Genomic DNA, 21,468 nt, shown 5'->3' with positions numbered 1-21,468 from the left:
TACTAGAGGGTCTCCCAGCAACAGATTTCTGGGGGTTTTGTTGTTATGTAATTTTTTTTTAATACACGTGTATGTGTGTGCACACTTGGCAGAGTTTCTCCATTTTATCCTTGGCTGTCCTGGAACTTACGCTGTAGACCAGGCTGGCCTTGAACTCACAGAGGTCCGCCTGCCTCTGCCTCCCGAGTGCTGAGAGTGTGGTTCTGTGGATGTAAGTGCAGTGCCAAGGGCGGAAGAGGGATTCTGACTTTCTGGAGCTAGAATTAGAAGCTGCTGTGAGCCATGTGACGTGGGTGCTGGGAACCAGCTCTGCCCGCTGAAAGAGCAGTATATGCTCTTACCTGCTCAGCCCTCTCCAGCCCACACATTCTCGTTTTTAAGGAGGACCAGGTCACTTACTACCAAGTGAGCTTGTGTGAAGTCTGGCAATTGTTAAAAGTCCTCTTGTGGTTCCTGTGTCCTCACTGTCTACTTCCTGTTCCCTTTCTTTGCCTGAGCTGCCTCCTGCTCACCAAATGGTGTCCTGTGGAACAGAAAGGAATGTCTGGACAGTATTTGTATCAGGAGTGGGCCCTAGTCTTCTCTTCAGTTTGCGTTCCTTCATGTTGTTGAAGTACAAGAGCAGGTCAACATGACACTAGAGCGTCAGCTCCCAAGGAACAAGAGTGTCCCTGCTTCATGGTGACAAGGCCTTGAGCACTGCCTAAGTGAGAAGCTTCAAGTGCTATCGTGTTTTGTCATCACATGGTCTGTCCCATATAATCTTGTGTAAAACATGACACCTCTCAGTTGGCATCTCTGCTGGTCCTGGCATACCCATAAGTGTTGCCCGAGGCTCCTCACTGAAGACTGTTGTTTTTAAGAACATTTGTTTTGTCGATCAGATTCCAATTTGAGTGATCTGTGAGGGGCATGAAGCATCTCTATCATTATACAATTATCAAAATATATAATAAAGGGCTAGCCAGGTAGCCCAGTGAGTAGATGTGCTTACCACCAAGTCGGATTACCTGATTTGGAACTTACTTCAGGACTCATGTGGTGGAAGGAAAGAGCCAGTTCCCACAAGTTGCCTCTGAACTCCACACACATAATCCATAAGGGGAGAGGTAGTATAATGAACCAAAACTAAAAGTTTAGTCTTGTGAATAACTATACCTTTTCCTGTGCTGAGATTCCTTCACACTTTAATGAACTATTCTGCTTTGCTATGTTTTCAGGTTTTACACCCTGCTAGTGCTGGCCACAGCCCTCTTTGGTCAGCCACCTTTCAAGAATGTGATTGTGAATGGACTCATCCTGGCAAGGCAGGTGCACCCCTCTCTGCGTGATGACATTTCAGCTCCCATCCTCTTTACTCTGTCCTTGAAATGTGTCTTCAAAGCAGCCATGTTCTGAGTGGACCGCACCACATTTCCTCTTTGAATAGAGGAATCTCGCATAAGCGACTTTGAGCTCTACTGCCCCTTTCCTTCTGGTCTTAAACTTGATTTTGGTGGGCTGTTTTAGTTTGCTTTGCTTTCGAGGCAGGGTGTTGTTACTGCAGCCCCTGATGGCTTAGACCTTAGTCTTGTAGGCTAAGCTAGTCTTGAACTCACAGAAATCCACCTACCCGTCTCAAACTTCTTGCTCTCCTTACCTTTTTGTCCTGAGGCAGAGTTGCTCAGGCTTCCCATCTCCTGCCTTAGCCTCCCAAGTGCTGAGCTTACAGGTCTGTGCTGTGGCTCCGTGCCCTGCCCGTGCTTCTGTGTGCTGCCCTCTGCAAATGCAGAGGAGTAACCTATTAAGGAAGCAAGAAGGAAATCTGGCTCAACATTACTTAGCTGATGCTAGTTCAGACTTCTGAATCTGACCCTGGGCAGTCTGTTTTAGACATACTTAAATATAGTTGGAAAAAAGTTTTCTGGTTCAGTCCGTGTAGACCACAAAGCTTAAAGCATGACTACATGGAAACTGTTTTGTAAAGTACATGTGGCCTCTACCATGAAGATGGGTTCTATAGCTTAAAGGCCTAGGATCTGGTCTCCGTCATACAGACAGCCTAGAGGTCACCAGGCTATAAAGACATCTCTCCTAAGGGTAGGTTCTTTTGATTGAGAAACAAAGCTAAAGATAAGAGGACAGCCTAGGATAAACACAATAGTCTGGGGAATTCCTGTGTGGCCAGGCCCTACAGATAGCACAGATCACCAGGCTATTAACTGCATCCTCTCCTGGCCTTCTGGGTGGAAAAGACGTGGACACACTTCTTCCCTTGCAGAGACAAGCCTGTGTGCTAGTTTCCCTAGTGCTTATCATGCCCTCTGCACTCCTGTTTATTGATGCTCTTGTCCTGTCCATTCTCTGCATGGCTCCACATGTTCTAAGTAGGAAAACTACATAGTGGGCCAGGCCTCCTGGAGACAGAGCAAGGCAGGACACGCAGATGGGGTTGGTAGTAACACAGTGCTTCTAGTGATATCACTAGCAATAGAGTTATATTTATTTAGTTATTTAGTTATATTTAGTTATAAATATATTTATTTATTTTGTAAGGTACTTTAGCATTTCATGTCTCATTCTCTTTCACCCTGACATATGGATTTTATTTTATTTTTTTCAAAGATTTATTTATTGTATCTATACAGTGTTCTGCCTTTATATACACTTGCAGGCCAGAAAAAGCCATCAGATCACATTATAGATGGTTGTGAGACACCATGCGGTTGCTGGGAATTGAACTTGTGATGTCTGGAAGAGCAGACAGTGCTCCTAACTGCTGAGCCATCTCTCCAGCCCCCAATGACATGTGGAGTTTTGTTTTGTTTTGTTTTGTTTTGTTTTCCGAGACAGGGTTCCTCTGTGTAGCCTTGACTGTCCTGGACTCACTTTGTAGACCAGGCTGGCCTCGAACTCACAGCGATCCGCCTGCCTCTGCCTCCCAAGTGCTAGGATTAAAGGTGTGGCCCACCACGCCCGGCCTGACATGTGGATTTTTAATGTCCTCTTTATAATACATCAGGAGATTCTGGATTTCACACCTTGTGCGTTTCAGGAACCATGCTAACGTACCACACCAGACCCCTCCCGGGGCTTCGCTGGGCCTTCCCACATCAATCATTAATCAAGAAAATGCCTTATGGGCTTGCTTCAAAGGCCAGTCCAATGGAGGCACTTTTTAAATTTTGGTTTCCTCTTAGATAACTCTAGTTTGTGTCAAATTAAAAAAAACCAAACCAACAACAGCCCACCAGGCATTCATGGCACATGCCTTTAATTCCAGCACTTGGAGGCAGAGGCAGGTCGATCTCTGAGTTGAAGGATAGCCTGGTCTACAAAGTGAGTTTGAGGACAGCCAGGGTTACACAGAGAAACTGTCTCAAAAAACCAAACCAAAACAAGACAAACTCCCAGCCCACGATAGCATGGTTTTCCAAGCTATTGTTAAAATGTTTTAACAGTTAACAGACATTTTAACTGGAAGACTATTTACCCACACGAACAGCTTGCTTCACTTTCTGTATGATGAGGAAGAGAGTAACACCAAATAGTACATGCTTGTCCTTAGCCAGGCCTGTGTGGACACTGCCATACATAACATTGCCCGTTAGAGCAGGTGACGTGGGCTCTGTGGACACTGCCATACATAACATTGCCCGTTAGAGCAGGTGACGTGGGCTCTGTGGACACTGCCATACATAACATTGCCCGTTAGAGCAGGTGACGTGGGCTCTGTGGACACTGCCATACATAACATTGCCCGTTAGAGCAGGTGACATGGGCTCTGGGATCATGTTTTTTGGTGATAGAGGAACAGAAAATAGCTTGCTGAAGATGCAGAGCAGATTTCCATTCTGAACGTAGGCATCAGGCCCTACTGAGACTCCTTTGTGCTCTGCCTCCGAGCTGCATCCCCTTCCTGCCTTTTGGTGGTTCTCTTGGCTGACGAGAAGGCTCAGTGTGCAGAGCACTGCTGTGCAAGCCTGGTGACCTGAGATCATTCTCCGAAACCAGTGTTAAAGTAGAAGAAAAAACCCAACTTATCACAGTTGTCTTCTGACGTCCACGCACACACACACCTGCACACGTGCGTCCTCAGTAGTCAACTTTCTCAGGTGTATATAGGTTCCTGTATTCACCAGTACAGCTGTGACATTAAGTGGTTTTATCACCACAGGACTTTGGTGCTCTGTAAACTATACTTAGCTGTCCACCCGTGCTCCTGTTTTCTCTGGAATAAATGCTAGTTCATCTTCCTGCTCCGACCTATCTTGAAACTTCCCTAAAGATGTAGATGTTCCATCGTATTAAAAGACTTCATATGGCTCAGTGGGTAAAGGCAATTTCTGTGCAAGCCTGGCAGCTTGACTGACTTGGATCCCTGGAACCCACATACAGATGGTAGAAGAGAGCTGACTCCACAGAGTTGCTTGGTCTCTGCGTGAGTGTCATGACCCATGCCTCCCACACACAATAAATCAATCACATGTACATACACAGTAACAAAAATAAATATAAAAGAACTAACACATAGAAACAAAACCACCTTGCTATTGTGACTTGCACTAGCCTATATCTCAGTTACCCGTTTTCTGTTTTCATTTGTTTGTGTGCAGTCTACATCCATATATCAAGACCAGCTATGTTGCTCATTTAATTGTTATCTACTTTTTGTTTTACAAGTGATGGCCAAAAAATGAGCAAACGGAAGAAGAACTACCCAGATCCAGTTTCCATCATCAATAAGTATGGTGCCGATGCCCTCAGGTACGAAGCAGTCCTTGGCTCATGGGTCCTTCCTGTTCTGGAGTCACCATTCTTAGGTTGCTGTATAATTATGCTTTAAGTGTTGGATCTTTCTTTGGGAGTTATATTTTTGTAGTTGGTGATTTTTAAACCTAGAAGTCTTTGAGGACTAGAAATTGTCCTGCAAACCATGAGCCATCGATGACCTCCCAGGCGGGTGGAGGTTGTCTGTCTGCTCAGCTCCTTTCTAGTTCTCCATCTTGTTGCACTTAGAATTAGAATTCTCTCTTCTCTGTGTCTCTGCCTCTCTCTCTCTCTCTCTCTTTCTCTCTCTCTCTCTCTCTCTCTCTCTCTCTCTCTCTCTCTCTCTCTCTCGTCTTGCATTTACAAAGCCGTATAAGATCTATTTACACCAGAACAAAATCCACTATATGAGGTTTTAGAGATCTTTAAGTTACTGCTTGAAACAGTCATGTTCCTGAAATCTGTCATGTTTAGGCTGTATAGGTCTAGAGAGCTTGGGTCCCCTGTGGCCGGCAAGAGACAGAGGCTGGTCCTCCACCATCCATCTGTCAGGCTTGTACTGGACCATTGTCCATTTGGGCTATGCCGTTCTCCACGGTGAGCGTTGTCCTCCAGAGTGTAGCAGGGCTCCTCATGAACCTGTGTGCCTATGGTGGGCGTTCAGTTGTGTGAGCACTGATCCTCAGCAGTAGGAAAGTAGGGTAGTTTGAAGTGGTCTTCTTCATCTTTAGGAAACAGAGAAATGTACATGGTCTGAATTGGAACTAGACTGTCTGCCTTCTCAGTGCTACAGTAGATGATATTTGGTTTACTGTGTAAATGTTCTGCTTCTTCCAGATTATATCTGATCAATTCCCCTGTGGTGAGAGCAGAGAATCTCCGCTTTAAAGAGGAAGGTGTGCGGGATGTCCTGAAGGATGTGCTGCTCCCGTGGTACAATGCATACCGCTTCTTCATCCAGAATGTCTTTAGGCTCCACAAGGTGTGGACCACACTGGGTTATATATTCTGAACTACAGGGTGGGGCTGTGTGGGATCCTCAGGCCGCTTTCTTCCGCTGTCTGCTGTTGTTGGATAACCCAGAGCTATAAGGAGGCCTTACATGAAGATGCAAGAGGTGTCTGGTCCTCTGTAGGGCACTGCAGCTTCTGTATAAAGAGCTGTGTCATCGTGTGGTCAGCCAGTTCTTTGTCTCAGATTCCATGTTGAATGTGGAATTATAGACAGTCTAAGATTCAGCTGCTTATAAAGGGCAAGGGGCAGACCCTGGTGTTGCTTGAGTGTGGTCAGGGAGACTTGTATAGGGAAGCATTGGGCTGAGACTTAGAGTGACAGCGCCTCTGAATGGGTTGCTAGGATCCAGAGTCGTAGTTGGGATGTGTGTGAACCTGTGCTTCAGATTAGTGTTCCATCATCTCTGCTCTCAGAATGCCCGTCCTGAGAAGCCTGTGGTCTGCAGCCACCTCTGCTGCCCAGCCTCTTTATCACCAACGTATGTCACATACTGCATGCGTCTTTATGGTGGAGCCCCAGTTGTGCTCAGTTTCTTAATGCCATACCTACCACTGGCAACTCACTGCTGAGGGAGTGACCCTTGAGCAGCCCAGAAGCTAGCAAGCAGACAGCAGTCTACTCACCTGCTTCTGCCGCCTCTGAATTCAACTTGGCTTTCTTCTGCTGAGAACAAAACAGAAGTAGTATTCACACTGGAATCCAGGGTATACTTTTCCCTGGAAATTGAGAAGGGCGGACATCTTTCTCTGCCTGCCTTTTAGCATTCCTCTCTGTATGATTATGCCCACTCTCCTGCACATGGTGCCAAGTAGGGGTAACATTCCTGAAGCTTGCGTGCTCTGCAGACCTGTTGGTGTGGAACTCACACCTGCCCATAGTGGCCCATCTGTACATAGTAAGGCCCCACCCATTGAGGAGCTCTAACCCAGGCCAGTAGTCCTCACCAATGCTCTGCCAACATGCTACCTGAGGAGCACAGCTTTCCGTGGCTTCAGTTAGCAGAGCAGGACCAGGTGAGATGCCTTCAGGATCATGGGAGGCTCTTGCAAAGTCAAAGGGAGACAAAGGGTTCCAGGTCAGACCATCCATACAACTTAGTGTGGGAGCTATTTCCTGGCACCTGTTTGTAAAAGACCATGCAGTTTAGAAGGCTTTACTGCCTCCTTCCATGGTAGTGATCCAACCCTCAGTTCCCTTCTTTTTTACTTAAAAATCATGATTGGTTGAGCATTTGATAGTGCTCTTCGTTGATGGGAACATTGTGAGAATGTGGGGGGTTGTTAGAAGGGTCTGAGGTCATTTTGTATTTTCGTTATTTCCTTCCTTCCATTTTACTAATGGAAATCATTTATTAGTCTTGGAGAGATGACTCAGAGGAGAAGAGTACTTGATGTTTTTCCAGAGGACCTGAATTTGGTTTCTGACACCCATATTATGTGGCTGACATTGACCTATAACTCCAGCTCTGGGGATCTGGTGCCTTTGGACATTCATGGGCATAGGCGGTCACGCGCGAGCGAGTTTGCACGCACACACAGAGAAATAAAAAAATTAAAGTTATTTTCCTCTGGTATTTGTTCAGCCTTTGTGCATGTGACTCTCACTGAGTGTGTGTCTGTAGGAAGAAGAAGTGGAATTCCTGTACAATGAGCACACAGTCCAAGAAAGCCCTAACATCACTGACCAGTGGATTCTGTCCTTCATGCAGTCCCTCATTGGCTTCTTTGAGACCGAAATGGCAGGTAAAGTCTTCTCGTGCTGTCTTCCCGGGGGTGAGGACTGTTTACTCTCTTCAAAATTGCTTCTCTGGTGTTTTAAATAATTTTCCATATTAACATAGAGCTCATTTTGAGAGATAACGCAAGATAATTTTCCCCCTACTAACCCTGAAGTATAGTTTTGGTGGGGCTCACTAGTTGTAGAAAGAGGCTTGTTTCAGAGCTTTGGGGAATTTTGTCTAAGGAGTGCGGACCCATTCTCGTGCAGAGGATTGTCTGAGAACCCCCCTAGCTGCCGTGACTTCCCATGAAGCTGAGTCTAGAGATCGTACAGCTAGGACAGGGCCCAGTGTCTCTATGATGGGGGCTAGTCACCCTCAGAGAGGACAGCTCCTGGCCCAGACTAAGTCCCAGCTTTGTTCACCTGCCCCCTGCATTCCCACAGTGTCCCCATCCCAGTGTCCCCATCAGCAAGATCATGAGAGACCGTGTCTACAGGCTGGCGGTGGCAGGCACCCTGTGGGAGTTGGCAGTTACTACTAATCCCTCAGGAAGAGCTGCCGCAATCTACATGCTTCGTGTGCTCATTAATGTGAAATTCACTTACTCTCGGAGGAGAAGGCTGAACACAGGCATCCCAGGCTTCCCAGAAAGTAAAGTGCAGTGAACTCAACATAATATGGCCTGGCCTTTCCTCTTCAGCAGAAAAAAACACCTATCTAGATGTGTGTGGCCCTGAATTCTGGTTCCTGCGAACCACAGTAAGAGCTGCTCTGGCCTTTGTATCTTCTCCCAGTGGTGCAGCAGTGGTGCCCTCAGCCATTCGGCTCGGTCATTGCTTTCTTGGGGTCTGTGCTGTGCTTTGTAGGATGCTGAGCAGCATCCTTGTGCCGCCCAGTAGGAAGAGCATTGGTTTCACTCTGCATGTTTATACCATATATCTTCTCAGGCTTTGGCACATATCTTCTGCAGGGCAAATGGCTCCTGGTCAAGCATTGCTGGCTTGTGCTGTGCCTCAGCATCTAAGGCAAGCTTCCTGCTACTTTCTAGTTAGGGTAAGAGGCAGCACAGTGGTGTGGAGCTGGGTTCTATCAATGTTGTCCAACAGGCCTGAGCACACCATGCTACAGAGTTGCACAGAATAGGGTTTCGGTGTTTCTCATCTGTGTGAGTTTGTTTGTAGTTCAGTATCATCTTTGTGTGCCACTCCCCCCTATCCCTGCCCCCCCCCCCCCCCCCGGCAACACCTTGGTTACCCTGTTGTGTGTTTTTGATACATGAGCCATTTGATAGGTTGATTCTTATTTTCACTGTTCCCTTAGGAGAATGAAGGGACTGTTCATTCTGTATTATCTAGTTCTCCCATTCCAAGGCCTAGGCTGCCTGACTGGTATTTTGCTTTTAGCTTACAGGCTATATACTGTGGTCCCTCGCCTGGTCAAGTTTGTAGATATTCTGACCAATTGGTATGTTCGAATGAACCGGAGAAGATTAAAGGTAAGAACTGATGGGAATAGCAAACGTCTGAAGTTTCAGGGTTTTAAGAAAATGAGGAAGGTCCAAAGGGAAAACAGCATTGTCAATGCTCTGTGGTGTCATCTGTGTATGTACATTAATTAACTGTAGTGATTGCAGTTTGGCAGGATGGGACTTTGGGATTCTAAAAGTCATTCTGCATATTTTCATAACACACTGCTGACAAGTCGTTAGGAGTAAAGTATCTAAGCTGGTGCAGGACTAAACTGAGTAGACCTCGTAGAATTCTGCAAATACTGTCCATCAAGTATGTCTATAATCCTTAAAAGGAACTATTGTATGACTTTTCTGGGAAGATGTGAACAAATGTCTCTTCATCCTAGATAGTGTACCAATGACAGCCAAAGAAATAGCCTCCATCCAGGTCTAGTTGTGTGAACCTGTGAGTTTATTGGGGTTCCTTATAGGAGAATGGCTAAGGAGTTATAGGAGAACGATGACTCGACAGCAGCTACATCAACAAGAAGCCCAACTCACAGAAGCATCATCCTATAGCTGCTGTACAACTTGGAGGCAGCCTAGCTGGGCCGGATGGTCCTGCAGCAACTGTTTCTGCTTAGAGAACCTTGGGAAGGGGCTTTCTGAGAGTTGGGGGTTTGCTTTACTTCCATGCTTTTCAGCCTTGTTCCTGGAGGGAGCGTTTGAATTGGGATGAAAGAACCACACAAGGGCACCTCTTTGTTTCTGTCTCCACCCAAAGAGACAGTGATCAAGTGTTAGCAGTGGACAGAATTCTTCTTAGCTGTTAGGGTTTTGGAGGGACACTGGTCTGCAGACATACTGGCTTGTGCAGAAATTATAGTGAGGCGAGGCAATGACAAGTTCCTCATCACAGACAGATTTTTCCTACCATGAATCAGCAGTTATTTTGAAAGCGTGTGTGTGTGTGTGTGTGTGTGTGTGTGTGTGTGTGTGTGTTTGTGTGTGTGTGTGTGTTTGAAGCAAAACCTTTTACCTAATTTCTGCCTTCCTCTCCCCCACCCCCTTCAAGTCCATGGTCTCTCACTGCCCTGCATGGCTCCAGGGCCAATGGTTGTGGCCATTTTCCTAACTCCGTCACCTTCCTATCTGTGCACTACATGGTGCCTGTAGGCTGCCTCTTTTAATAAACCTCAGTTTTGATGACACACTTACTACTAGCAATTTAATATTTATCTCGCTTTTATTCTTTAGGGTGAGAATGGGATGGAAGACTGTGTTATGGCCCTGGAGACGTTGTTCAGCGTGCTTCTTTCTCTGTGCAGACTGATGGTGAGATGCTCAGCACCTTTCCAGTGTACAGTGACCCTCTGCTGCGACACCCTCCCCTCCTGTCTGTCCTCTATAGAAGATAAGAGCAACTCCTATCTGTAGCCCCATTTCAGAAATCTTAATAGCTCATGTATCTAAACCCTATTCTAAACTGAGAAATACTGAGTGTTTAGTCAGTCATTGACAGTTCAGCATGTAGACAAGGATTCACACTTAGGCAGGTAAGGCATAAATCGTATTAATGTAAATTCTGTATTTGTGAGTAGTGAAGAGATTTCCAAAATAAACTCATACATAAGCTATCAAACATATCAAAACTTAGCACAAGTAGAAAAATGTGTGATTGCATGACATGGATTCCTATTAGACAAACTATTAATTAAATGATTTAACTTGTACTTGTTCAAGGGCTCCTGGTTTGGTTTGCCTTTGATATACCAGAGAAATTTTGAGTCTTTTGGTGTAGCCCTACTGCTGTGCTTCATACATATGAAGTCATATTGCTTTGAAATGGGATATCTAATATGTAGCCTATGTCTGTTTACTGCTGTATCACTCTTAAAGTGACTAGTTTTCATTTCTCAGTTTAAGTGAGATCAACTGGTGATGGTGTATCTGAATGATATCCTCTCCTCCATCCTCATACAGGCCCCTTACACACCATTTCTTACTGAGTTGATGTACCAGAATCTAAAGATGCTGATTGATCCTGTTTCTGTCCGGGACAAGGATACACTCAGCATCCACTACCTCATGCTGCCACGTGTTCGGTAGGAATCAAATACAGTGGCCTCACCTAGGCCTAGGTCATGGGGAAGGGAAGTAGTAGGGTCCCAAGCATTTCCCTGCTCTCCCTCCTGGACCCCTCATTCCACTTAGGCTGATGCCGCTACCCCTCAGGCTACAGAGGCTCACCTTGATAATGGTAGCAGGGCTATGGCATCCTCCTTAGCAGTGAGGTGTAAACACAACCCTTGTGTAAGCTTGGGAGCTCATTGTGCGCCCCTCAGGGTGGGTGTGAGTGATGTCCGTTCTCATGTATCACAGGAGGCCTAGCCTGATCTCTTTCTCACTTAGCACAGTTATTTCAGGTTTTCACCTTTTAACAGTAACAATCTTTCTTATTCCTGTGTTTATCAATCAGAGAGGAGCTGATTGACAAGAAAACTGAGAATGCAGTGTCTAGAATGCAGTCTGTGATTGAACTTGGAAGAGTGATAAGAGATCGGAAAACTATTCCAATAAAGGTTTGAAATTGTATTTAGATATGGATTTGACACAGACCTATATCTTAGGAAATTTTAATGTAGACCTTCTAGCAGTGACATAATTCTGTCCTTTTCTGCAATAAGGTATGAATAGCTTGTCACTGGTTTAGCTAAACATTTAGGTAAACTTTAAGTGAGCATTCCACATTTTGCCATTTGGAAGAATTGACCCCGAGTTCATTTCCCCTCCTCCCTCTTCTAGTATCCTCTGAAGGAAATTGTGGTTATCCACCAAGACCCAGAAGCTCTAGAGGATATCAAGTCCTTGGAGAAGTATATCATTGAGGTAAGGTAGGTCAGTGATGGCCTCGACAGATTTTTTTTTCCAGGATAATTATTCCTTTATGAATTGCTACATGCATAACCATCCATGAAATTTTATGTGATAAGTGGACTTCTTTACTCTCATCTATTCCTCTTCCTTGGAGTAAATTTTTGTAACGAACAGAAAAGCTTTGCTTCTTCAAATGATGAAATAGTAGCCGTTAACTATTTGTGAATGCATAAGGCATAGTATGTTCTGATAAAAGGTGGGCCAGTTTGCACCTTCCCTGTCTCCAGAGTTTCATTTGCCCTCAGAGGAAGGTTCCTAGGATTTTACACATTGATGCACACATACACATTACATATGTAAGTTTTTTGGTTTTTGTTTTTGGCTCATTATATATATGTAGTTGTTGTAACCTTTGGAGGTGGGGCAAGGGCAGGGTCTTACTTTGTACTGTAGTTTGGTCTTAGACTCAGTTCTTCTGTCTTGGCCTCCTATGTTCTGGGATTACAGGCATATATCACTACCCCCAGTTTTATAATATATCTTTATCGTGACTTCATAGTATTTATTTTCTGGCTACTTCATAATTATTTAAATATTCTATTTGAGAAATTGTGGATTCTCATTACAAACAAAGTGTCTATGTACATTTCAGTGTGTGTATGTTGAATGGACTTCAGGAGTAGAATTTGGTTTAAGAAAGATAGAACACAGTGATGGTAACAGGGTAATGCATTAAATTTACAGGATGCTTATTTTCCTGTATTTAAAAAAATTGGCAGCCTGAAACTGATAATGGCAAACCAGGAAGACAAAGACTACTAGTTTCTTCCTGCCTTTTCCGTAGCCAAGCTACAGTTTTATAATAGGAATAACCCAGAGCCGTCAAGACACATTATCCACTCAAACTATCAGAACTCTATGATTGTCTCCTGTCTGTCAAGTTCCGGGTAGGTTGTCCCTTTGCGCGGTATGGGATTGCAAGAGGAAGCAGTCTTTTCACTCCACTGTAATCTGATGAGGACCAGGAGTGGTAAAATGTCTCTTTAGAAGCCCTTACAATATCACTGATCCTCTCAAATCTGCATTCTATGATGTTTTTAAAACAAACGTGTTTCAAATTTTAAAATTCATTACTGTTTCAAAAGAAATGTTTAGTTTTTCACAGGTAATATTTTAAGTAGTTCATTATAGAAAATATTATTTATTTATTTTGAGACAAGGCTTCTCTGTGTAGCCCTGGCTGTCCTAGAACTTGCTTTATAGACCAGGCTGGCCTTGAACTAAGGGAGATTCACCTGCCTCTGCCTCCTGAGTGCTGAGATTAAGGGTGTGCACTACCACCGCCAGGCCTGTGTTTGATTTTTAATTGCTTTGAGAATTTTAGACAAACATTGGAAGCCAAAAAGTGAGGTTATATCTCCTAATTTAATGCCTTATAGAGACACACAGACAAATACACATGCATTATTATCTGTACTTATCTCTAGTCTGATCACTTTTGTATATGGGCATGATTTTTGAGACATTGTCTTACTGTATAGCATAGGCTTGCTTTGTAGTCCAGGCAAGAGTGGCCTTTCTTCCTCAGACTCTCATGTGCTAATACTACATACGTTATCACACCTGGCCTTCACCTCTCTTTAATCCATGTAGACGTAATAGAAAAACTCACTGTTGCCTGTTGTTTCCATGTCTCCTACTGTATCGTCATTGTTCCCTATTTCATGGGAGCATGTCACTAACAGAGAGGTACCTGTGACCTGGTTAAATGACAGTTAGTGGTGTGCCTGGAGTTGTGTAAGTTTACCCCTGAGACATGCAGTTTTTATTTTCAGCCCCCACCCCCACCCCTGCCTTTCTTTCATCCCTGCTGTATTTTTGGTTTTTGTTTTGAGACAGGGTCTCAGTGTAGACCAGTAAGTCTTTGAACTCACAGAGATCCAGCTGCCTCTGTGCTATGAGTGTTGAAGTTAAAGCCACCAACACCAGCCTGGGCATCTTTGTTTAGATGCTCAACTCACTTGATTGGTCTTGACATCGTATTTCTATGCCATTCCACATAGTATTCTAAATGTGTTTGTAGAGTTGCACCTAATGTCAGAATTACAGAACATTTCCATCTTCCTAAAAAGAAGGCCTCTTTTTCTCATCATGTTTCCATTACAGTCTGATTGTTTATTGGCAATCATGAATATATTTTCTGCCTGTGGATTTGCCTTCTTTAGACATTTCTTTTAGAGAAATGTACACTTCATAATCTGCCATGTCTGGTTTGTATTGCTTGTGTAGTGTTTTTTATAGTTCATTCACACTGTAGCAAAGGATTAAGCCCGTCGTGTTGCTTTATACTCCACTGTGTGTATAAACCATACTTCATTTACCTAGTCACACCTGCTTCGTTCACTGTCTGGTGCTGGGGATCCAACCCGGGCCCTAGGCGTGCCAGGCTAGCATTGTACACTGAGCCACATCCCAGACCCACCCACTCGACAGTTGGCTGACATTTGGATTATATCTGCTTTTTGTCTCTTATGAATAGTTTTGGTGTGGACATTTGTCTACATGTTTTATGGGAAACAGATTTTTGTGTCTCACACTTCTGCTTTTCATTTGGCATTCACTATAGGAATTAAATGTTCGAAAAGTTACACTGTCTACTGATAAAAACAAGTATGGTATTCGACTAAGGGCTGAACCAGATCACATGGTCCTTGGGAAGCGCCTGAAGGGAGCATTTAAATCAGTGATGATGGCCATAAAGCAGCTGAGCAATGAGGAGTTGGAGCAGTTCCAGAAGAACGGTGGGTGTCTGCCTCGTGTCCTCAGCCCAGTGACCGTCACACCTGGGCTCCTCCTGTTGGCTGCTTTCATCTCTTTCCTAAAAAACTTTGCTAGGCAGGTGACTGGTATCCCGGCTTCCTATTGTAGCCTCTGGGTGCTGGTACCCTGTTAAGTCTGTCTTCTTTCCCTCTGGTTAGTCATATATATTTCTAGTGTCAGCCTTAACAGAGTGGCTACAGTGGGCTTTCCTAAAGGTGACACGTCACACAGCAGCAGCTATCCACACTTCCTTCTGCTTGCACTGATCAGACACAGCACCCATTACTTTACACTCATCTCACTTGGCCAACCCTTGCTAGCCGGCAGAACAGTAGGGTCATCAGCGGAGGGCACAGTATGCTAATAGCAGGCAGTAGAAGAGGAGGGTTGATGGAGTCTGCTTTTCCCATAGGGAGTATTGTTGTGGAAGGCCATGAGTTGCATGAAGAGGATATTCGCCTCATGTACACCTTTGACCAGGCCACAGGGGGGACTGCACAGTTTGAAGCGCACTCTGATGCTCAGGTATTTTTCTGTTCCCTCAAAGATTGTGCTGTATTTATTTATTGGGTCTTTGAGACAAGGTTGTGTAGCTGAGAATATCCTGGAACTTATACCTCCACCTCTGGTGTTAGCATAAAAACATATTTCACGCATGCCTCACTGACGCATCAGTTAGTTCCTGTTAGATAGAGCTGCTCTCTTGAACTTCTTCATGGGTCCTTATCCTTTTTATTTGTTTATCAGATGCTTAAGTAAACATTTTGTGATTTATGCTTGTGAATAATTATCCTAATTATTGGGATGCACAAAATAAACCATCAAAACACACCATGGAAGGTTGTGAGCTTCCATGAGGGTTGTGGGCACTGGATACTGACCATGAGTCTTCTCAAGATCAAGTGCTGAGCCTTCTCCCTAGTCCTAGAATTTAGTTTCACTGAGCTTTTAAAAAGACTTTGTCTTTTTTCAACATGTATTTCTTAGTCTTGCATGCGTGAGTATGTGGATATAGATGCCACAGCGTATGAGGTCAGAGGACACCTCACAGGAAATCAGTTTTCTCCTTCCACATGTTGGCTCCAGGGATCAATCTATAGGACACTGTCCCACTTGCCAGGCCTCGCTCTATTTCACCGAGTTGGAAGAAAATGATCTTATTTCATCATTGTGCACACTGTTCCTTCCATAGGCTTTAGTTCTCTTAGATGTCACCCCGGACCAGTCGATGGTGGATGAAGGTATGGCTCGGGAAGTCATCAATCGCATCCAGAAACTTCGTAAGAAGGTCAGTTTGTCTCTTTAGGAATAAACTGTAGTTTTGGTTTTGTGCTATTTGTTTGTTTGTTTGTTTGTTGTTTTTGATGTTGAGGAAGACAGATGAGGCAGGCAGTAGAAATCATAGTTATCAATTGACGGGTAATGATTCATTAATCTGTAGTCCCTGACTGTATTCTGCAGGGAAGTCAGGTCCTCCCCACTTCCCTACCTGCTCCCTGGCTGGGTACCACTCACTTTCTCTGACCAAGAGCTTTTAGTCTATCCATCCTTCACTTCCCTTGGGCTTCCACAAAATTATCTTCTAGAAAGATCACTCTCTGGCTGATGACAGAGGGTGTCCAAAGAAGGCAGAAGTCAGTGTGGAGAGAGATTGCTGGGTCTGCACAGTCTGAGGTGGTTTTCCTTGTTAAGAGAGGCGAGGAGGGTGCACACTGCCTCCACCTGCAGGACAAGGCATCACTGAGCCTATTAGGGCTAAGAGTCAGAAAGCTCTTTCTCCAGGAGACAGTGCTGACTGGGAGGGCTCCCATGGGTGCTCCTCCCTAAACCAAGCCTCATGGACCTGCGGTTCAGAGTCTGAGGGCATTTCAGCAGGTAGCAGGCATTTTTGTCCTGGTTCAGAGCTTTGCGACTAGATTTGCAGTCAGTCTTTTTTCACACTCATGAGGGGCTGGTTTCACTAGGAAAAGGCACTCTCTGCCTTCTGCCTCAAACAAAAGAGCAGGTAAAAGAACATAACAGCAGGTGCCAGTCTTACACATGACCTGAGGAGAATGGGCAGGCATGGCCTTCCATGACAGTTCAGCACACTCTTGTTCTCATTTGACAGAACCTTTAGTTTTCGTGAACAAAATGTACTTCTCTTTTAAGTTCTTTTTATATGCTATTTTAGTGCAATCTGGTTCCGACTGATGAAATAACAGTTTATTATAATGCAAAATCTGAAGGAAGATACTTGAATAATGTCATTGAAAGCCACACCGACTTCATATTTGCTACTATCAAAGCTCCCTTGAAGCCATATCCAGTTCCTACATCAGATAATATTCTTATTCAAGAACAAACACAGGTGAGCTCTGAGTTGTGCAGAAATACTGATGTTTCATATTGGGTTTTGCTTTATATTTATATATTTAAATCTTGATAAATTTCAGCACACTATCTTATTTTTTCTGTTGCTGTGATAAAGTATTCTGACTAAAACAACTTCCAGTTCAAATAAAAGTCCATTGTGGTGGGGAGGGGCTGGTGACAGAAGCATGAGGCAGCTGGTTGCATTATATCCATGGTCAAGAAGCAGGAGCGGTGGGTGCTTGGGCTCAGGTGGCTTTCTGCTTCTGTGTAGTACAGAAACCATACCCTGGGGTGGTGCCGCCCACTCCCAGGATGAGTCCTCCTGCAGTGAACCCAGTTAGACAGTCCCTCAGCATAAGTGACAGTTGACTTAAAGATTATTTAACTTGTTGATAGTGGATTGTATACTTAATAGACTTTTGTTACACGTAGTACCTTAAAAAACATTTTGGTTTTTGGGATTTATTTAATTACATGTATCCATCCCTTCTCTCTTTCAAACTCATGGCCTCTTTACATGTAATACTTTTAGATGTTAGTATCAAAATTTGGCACCAAGATGAAAAAATATTGGCCCATAATTTAGAACTACTGTGTTTTCTAGCGTATGAGAAGACTCCCAACTTTAACTTTAATTTTTCCAGTTAAAATATAGTTTACAGTCTGCTGCACAGGGTGTGCATTGGAAGAGAGGTAGTCTTATATGGTGAGTATATTCCAAACTCTATATTTTAACTGGGAAGAGTTAAAGTTAGGGGTCGTCTTATACACCGGAAAATGGGGGGGGGGGGGAGGAAACGAGGACATATATATACATATATATGTCATTTATTCTATCATTTTCCTTATTCCTAATAATAGGATAGATAAGGAGGGACTAAAATTTTCTTCCTTCCTTTCATTCATTCATTTTCTTTTAGGCTTTTCAAGACAGGGTTTCTCTGTATAACGGCCCTGGCTGGCCTTGAACTCATAGCAGTCCACCTGCCTCTGCCTCCCTGAGTGCTAGGATTAAAGGCATGCACCACCATGCCTGGCTTCAGTTGTCATTTTAGGAGACAGTGATAAAGACAGGTTATTGTTTCATTCTCTGTTTTACATATTGCTTACTTACTAGCCTTTTTAAAAAGGACCATATACTATGATCTCTTTAAGAGACCAGGTGAGAGAACTGAATGAGTTTATAATTACAGCACTTGCCTTGGAGGAGCCTTTTTCTTACTAAGTTGTATCTGTATGTGACTTGCTGTGGGACCTACGCACAGCCACACTGTTGCTAATCACATGCTCTCTGCTCAGTTAAAGGGGTCCGAACTGGAAATCACACTCACCAGAGGATCCTGTGTGCCTGGTCCTGCTTGTGCTTATGTAAACCTTAACATTTGCACAGATGGCACTGAGCAAGGTAAGTGCAAATGAGCCCTGTGCTATGTATGGCTTATTTTATTTTCTTATGTACTCTTGAGATGTGCTCTTACTATATGACTCAGACCTCCTGAGAGTTGGAATTATAGGAATCCATTATCTAAAGAACTCATTTGGGTGAGTTAAAAAGTTACTTAACTTTACCAGTGCTCTTATGACTGCCTTAAAGATTTCTATAGATAATGGACATTTGCGAGTTGGAGTCAGCATTACTTTTCCATGTTTATTTTGCTCAGTCATCCTAACACTCTGAGTATTCTGTGCAAAAGCAAACAAGAGCTTCTTATCCACAGAGGTAAGAGTAGTCCTCGAGGAACCTTGAAGCTAAGTGGCAGTAGTGAACTGTTCCTCTGATCTTTGGTTTGTCTCATGTAGCCCAAATCTGTTGAGAAGTGCCTCAGCAAAGCTCTGCTTTATCTGCAGAACACATCAGGACAGGAGAAACTTAGCAAGATAGTGTTATTAGACAGTAATTACAGCAGAGATGGAAACAAAGAAAACCCAGCAGCTATGAGCCCACCAGTACCCATGCCAAAGGCCAAACAGCAAAGCTGGGCTCAGGGTACTCAATCCCCACAGTTGTTACAGAGTGGAACAGACCAGTTTTCATCATAACTGCATGGTAGCAAGCCCCTCTGCCCAGTAACGTTAAGAACCATGTATGACAGCAGGCGACCCACTCATGACTACATGGCATTAATGAGATCAGATACCATAGAAGCATCTTAACCTGTTTTAAGCAATAGAACGGTGTTGTGTGTTTCTGATCAGGGAGGTCTTGGAAGCCTAGCAGAGAGTAAGAACTTCTTTCCCTTAGTACGTCTGGCCAGAAGTCCTGATTTGATGTCATATAGGCTGATGGAGAACTCTGCCTTAGCCATTGCCATCTGGGGGTAACTAGGCAGTGCCACCCTTTCCCTGTCAGGGTGATAGTGAAGTCAGCTAAAGTAGACAATGGTGAAACCCAAAATGTCTGTGCCGGGCTGCGAAGGCGCTTCAGTTGGAAAGAATATTTGTTCTGTAAGCCTGAGGGCCTGAGTTGTAACCCTCAGCACACATGAGAGGCATAACTGCATGCTTATCCCCCAGCCTTGGGACTGCAGAGGCAGGTGAACCTCAGGAGCCAAGCCCAAGTGTCGAGTCTCCAGTTCAGCCAGAGAAGCTACCCAGGGAAATAAAGCAGAAAGTAGAGATGATACCCCACGTCCTTTTTAGCTCCTGCATGCATACTCTCCCATGTACACACAAGATATAGACAGACCACATACATATTTGTTTGATTTAAATTATTAAACATACCAAGAACCAAGATCATCTAAAGCTAAGGAAATAGATAATTAATAGCTATAAATACTGGAGTGTCTTGAAAACAAAACAATAAAAATAACATAATTCTCAAGGTACCAGAGAAGCAAAAATGTGAGATAAAAGATCCAACAGATATGGTGTCCGGTATGGCCCATTTTCTATTACATAGATGGCACCTTGCTATGTCTTCACATGTGTAAAGGCTGACCAGTTTTTATAGTCTTTTATAACAGCATTAGTCCATTCATAAAGGCTCCAACATCCTGCCTTAATGATATCTCAGAATCCCCTATTCTTAAGATTGTTTTTCAGGTTAGAGTTTCTACATAGGAATTAGGGAGGAGTAGAAATGATATGGTGATGTTCAGATTATAGCACTTATCTCTCAAGTCTGCAAATTTGTGTGTTTTGACAATTGTGTGTTTCTTCTTAGGAAGAGAAGAAGCATCTGTTAACCCAGAGAGCAAACCAATGATAGGCCAGAGAAATAGTTTCATCCACATCTAGCTTAGTGACTAGTGACTTTAGTGCAGTTACTTACAGAAGGAGTTACTCAATTTACAAGATCAGGGATGACCTAAAGGCCGCTTCTGTCACCAGAAAGTCAATCTCAGCATAGGGGAGAACAGCTATATCCCAGAAGCCTCTCCCTAAGCAGCTTGCCTAGTGGGAGAGTCTTTCCCCCAGTAGTTATTACTGTCTATCTAACTTTAAGGAAGGTGCCTTGTGAATACTGTAAATTTCAGGGACTAGCTAGACTTTTGAATTGTTTTCTTCCTGAGACTTAGAAACTTTGTTTACACCTTGAGTCTTAATAAAGAACCTCTCTCCAGGATGAAATTTTCATTATGGTAGCAACTGCTATGCAAAAGTAATCCTATGTGTTAGGAGATTTTCAGTCTTTATCTTTGCATTTTTTCAATCCTATCTTTTCTTTTTTTTTTTTTTAAGATTTATTTATTATTATGTATATAGTGCTGTGCCTGCATGTACACCTGCAGGCCAGAAGACGGCATCATATCACATTAGAGGTGGTTGTGAGCCACCATGTGGTTGCTGAGAGTTGAACTCAGGACTTCTGGAGGAGCAGTCAGTGCTCTTAACCTCTGAGCCATCTCTCCAGCCCTTGATTCTGTCTTTCATGTCTCTATGACTCCAGTGAAGGTCAATCTTTGGGCATACATAAAGTGATTGGTGGGCAATGCCCTTCCACTTAAAACATTTGTTCTTAGGTTGAACCTAAGGCCTTTTGTGACCTAGGAGGATGACATAAACTTCAGTGCTAAGTTTTTTGTTGAGCCAGTAAAATAAATAAACTCTATACAAATTAATTGAGACACAAAAATGTATACATGACACTATAGCTAGACAGATGTAGTATAGGTTTTTGTTTTTTGTTGTTGTTTTGTTTTATTTTTGTTTGTTTGTTTGTTTTACTATATTAGGGTTTTTAAACAGAGTCTTAAGACTTTATTTGGGCAAAACATTTTACATCTGGACACTAAAATCACTGTTTATAAAAGAGGAAATTGACCCATTGAACTTTGCTAGAAATGAAAGACTTTGCATTGCTTCTAAGAAATTTACTCTGAAAAGGATGAAAACAAGATATAGACTGGGAAATCTTTTAACCCTGAACCAGAAAAAGACGTGATATTTAAACAGTATAGATGGAACAAATGCAGTCTGATAGGAACTCACAGGCAGTAAACTCAATTGTAAATGTACAATCCAATTAGAAAATAGGGTA

General features: G+C 43.5%; 1 protein-coding gene across 2 annotated transcripts in view; it reads left to right on the top strand.

Moving 5' to 3' along the window:
* IARS1 (isoleucyl-tRNA synthetase 1) overlaps window positions 1–21,468 on the top strand; it is a 49,048-nt gene that overhangs the window by 22,502 nt on the left and 5,078 nt on the right. For both annotated transcript variants that reach the window (XM_084796668.1, XM_084796669.1), the window contains 14 exons: window positions 1,221–1,307; window positions 4,663–4,746; window positions 5,587–5,731; window positions 7,385–7,505; window positions 8,887–8,978; window positions 10,191–10,268; window positions 10,917–11,038; window positions 11,413–11,515; window positions 11,739–11,822; window positions 14,437–14,611; window positions 15,043–15,155; window positions 15,823–15,918; window positions 16,804–16,980; window positions 18,285–18,390. In XM_084796668.1, the coding sequence (XP_084652794.1) occupies window positions 1,221–1,307; window positions 4,663–4,746; window positions 5,587–5,731; window positions 7,385–7,505; window positions 8,887–8,978; window positions 10,191–10,268; window positions 10,917–11,038; window positions 11,413–11,515; window positions 11,739–11,822; window positions 14,437–14,611; window positions 15,043–15,155; window positions 15,823–15,918; window positions 16,804–16,980; window positions 18,285–18,390 (1,583 nt within the window). The remainder of the gene's footprint in view (window positions 1–1,220; window positions 1,308–4,662; window positions 4,747–5,586; window positions 5,732–7,384; window positions 7,506–8,886; window positions 8,979–10,190; window positions 10,269–10,916; window positions 11,039–11,412; window positions 11,516–11,738; window positions 11,823–14,436; window positions 14,612–15,042; window positions 15,156–15,822; window positions 15,919–16,803; window positions 16,981–18,284; window positions 18,391–21,468) is intronic.

This window comes from Acomys minous (genome assembly GCF_964271855.1).
Source record: "Acomys minous genome assembly, chromosome: 9".
Taxonomy (NCBI): Eukaryota; Metazoa; Chordata; class Mammalia; order Rodentia; family Muridae; genus Acomys; species Acomys minous.
Note: the sequence above shows the minus strand (reverse complement) of the source record. Positions and strands in the feature narration are given on the sequence as shown.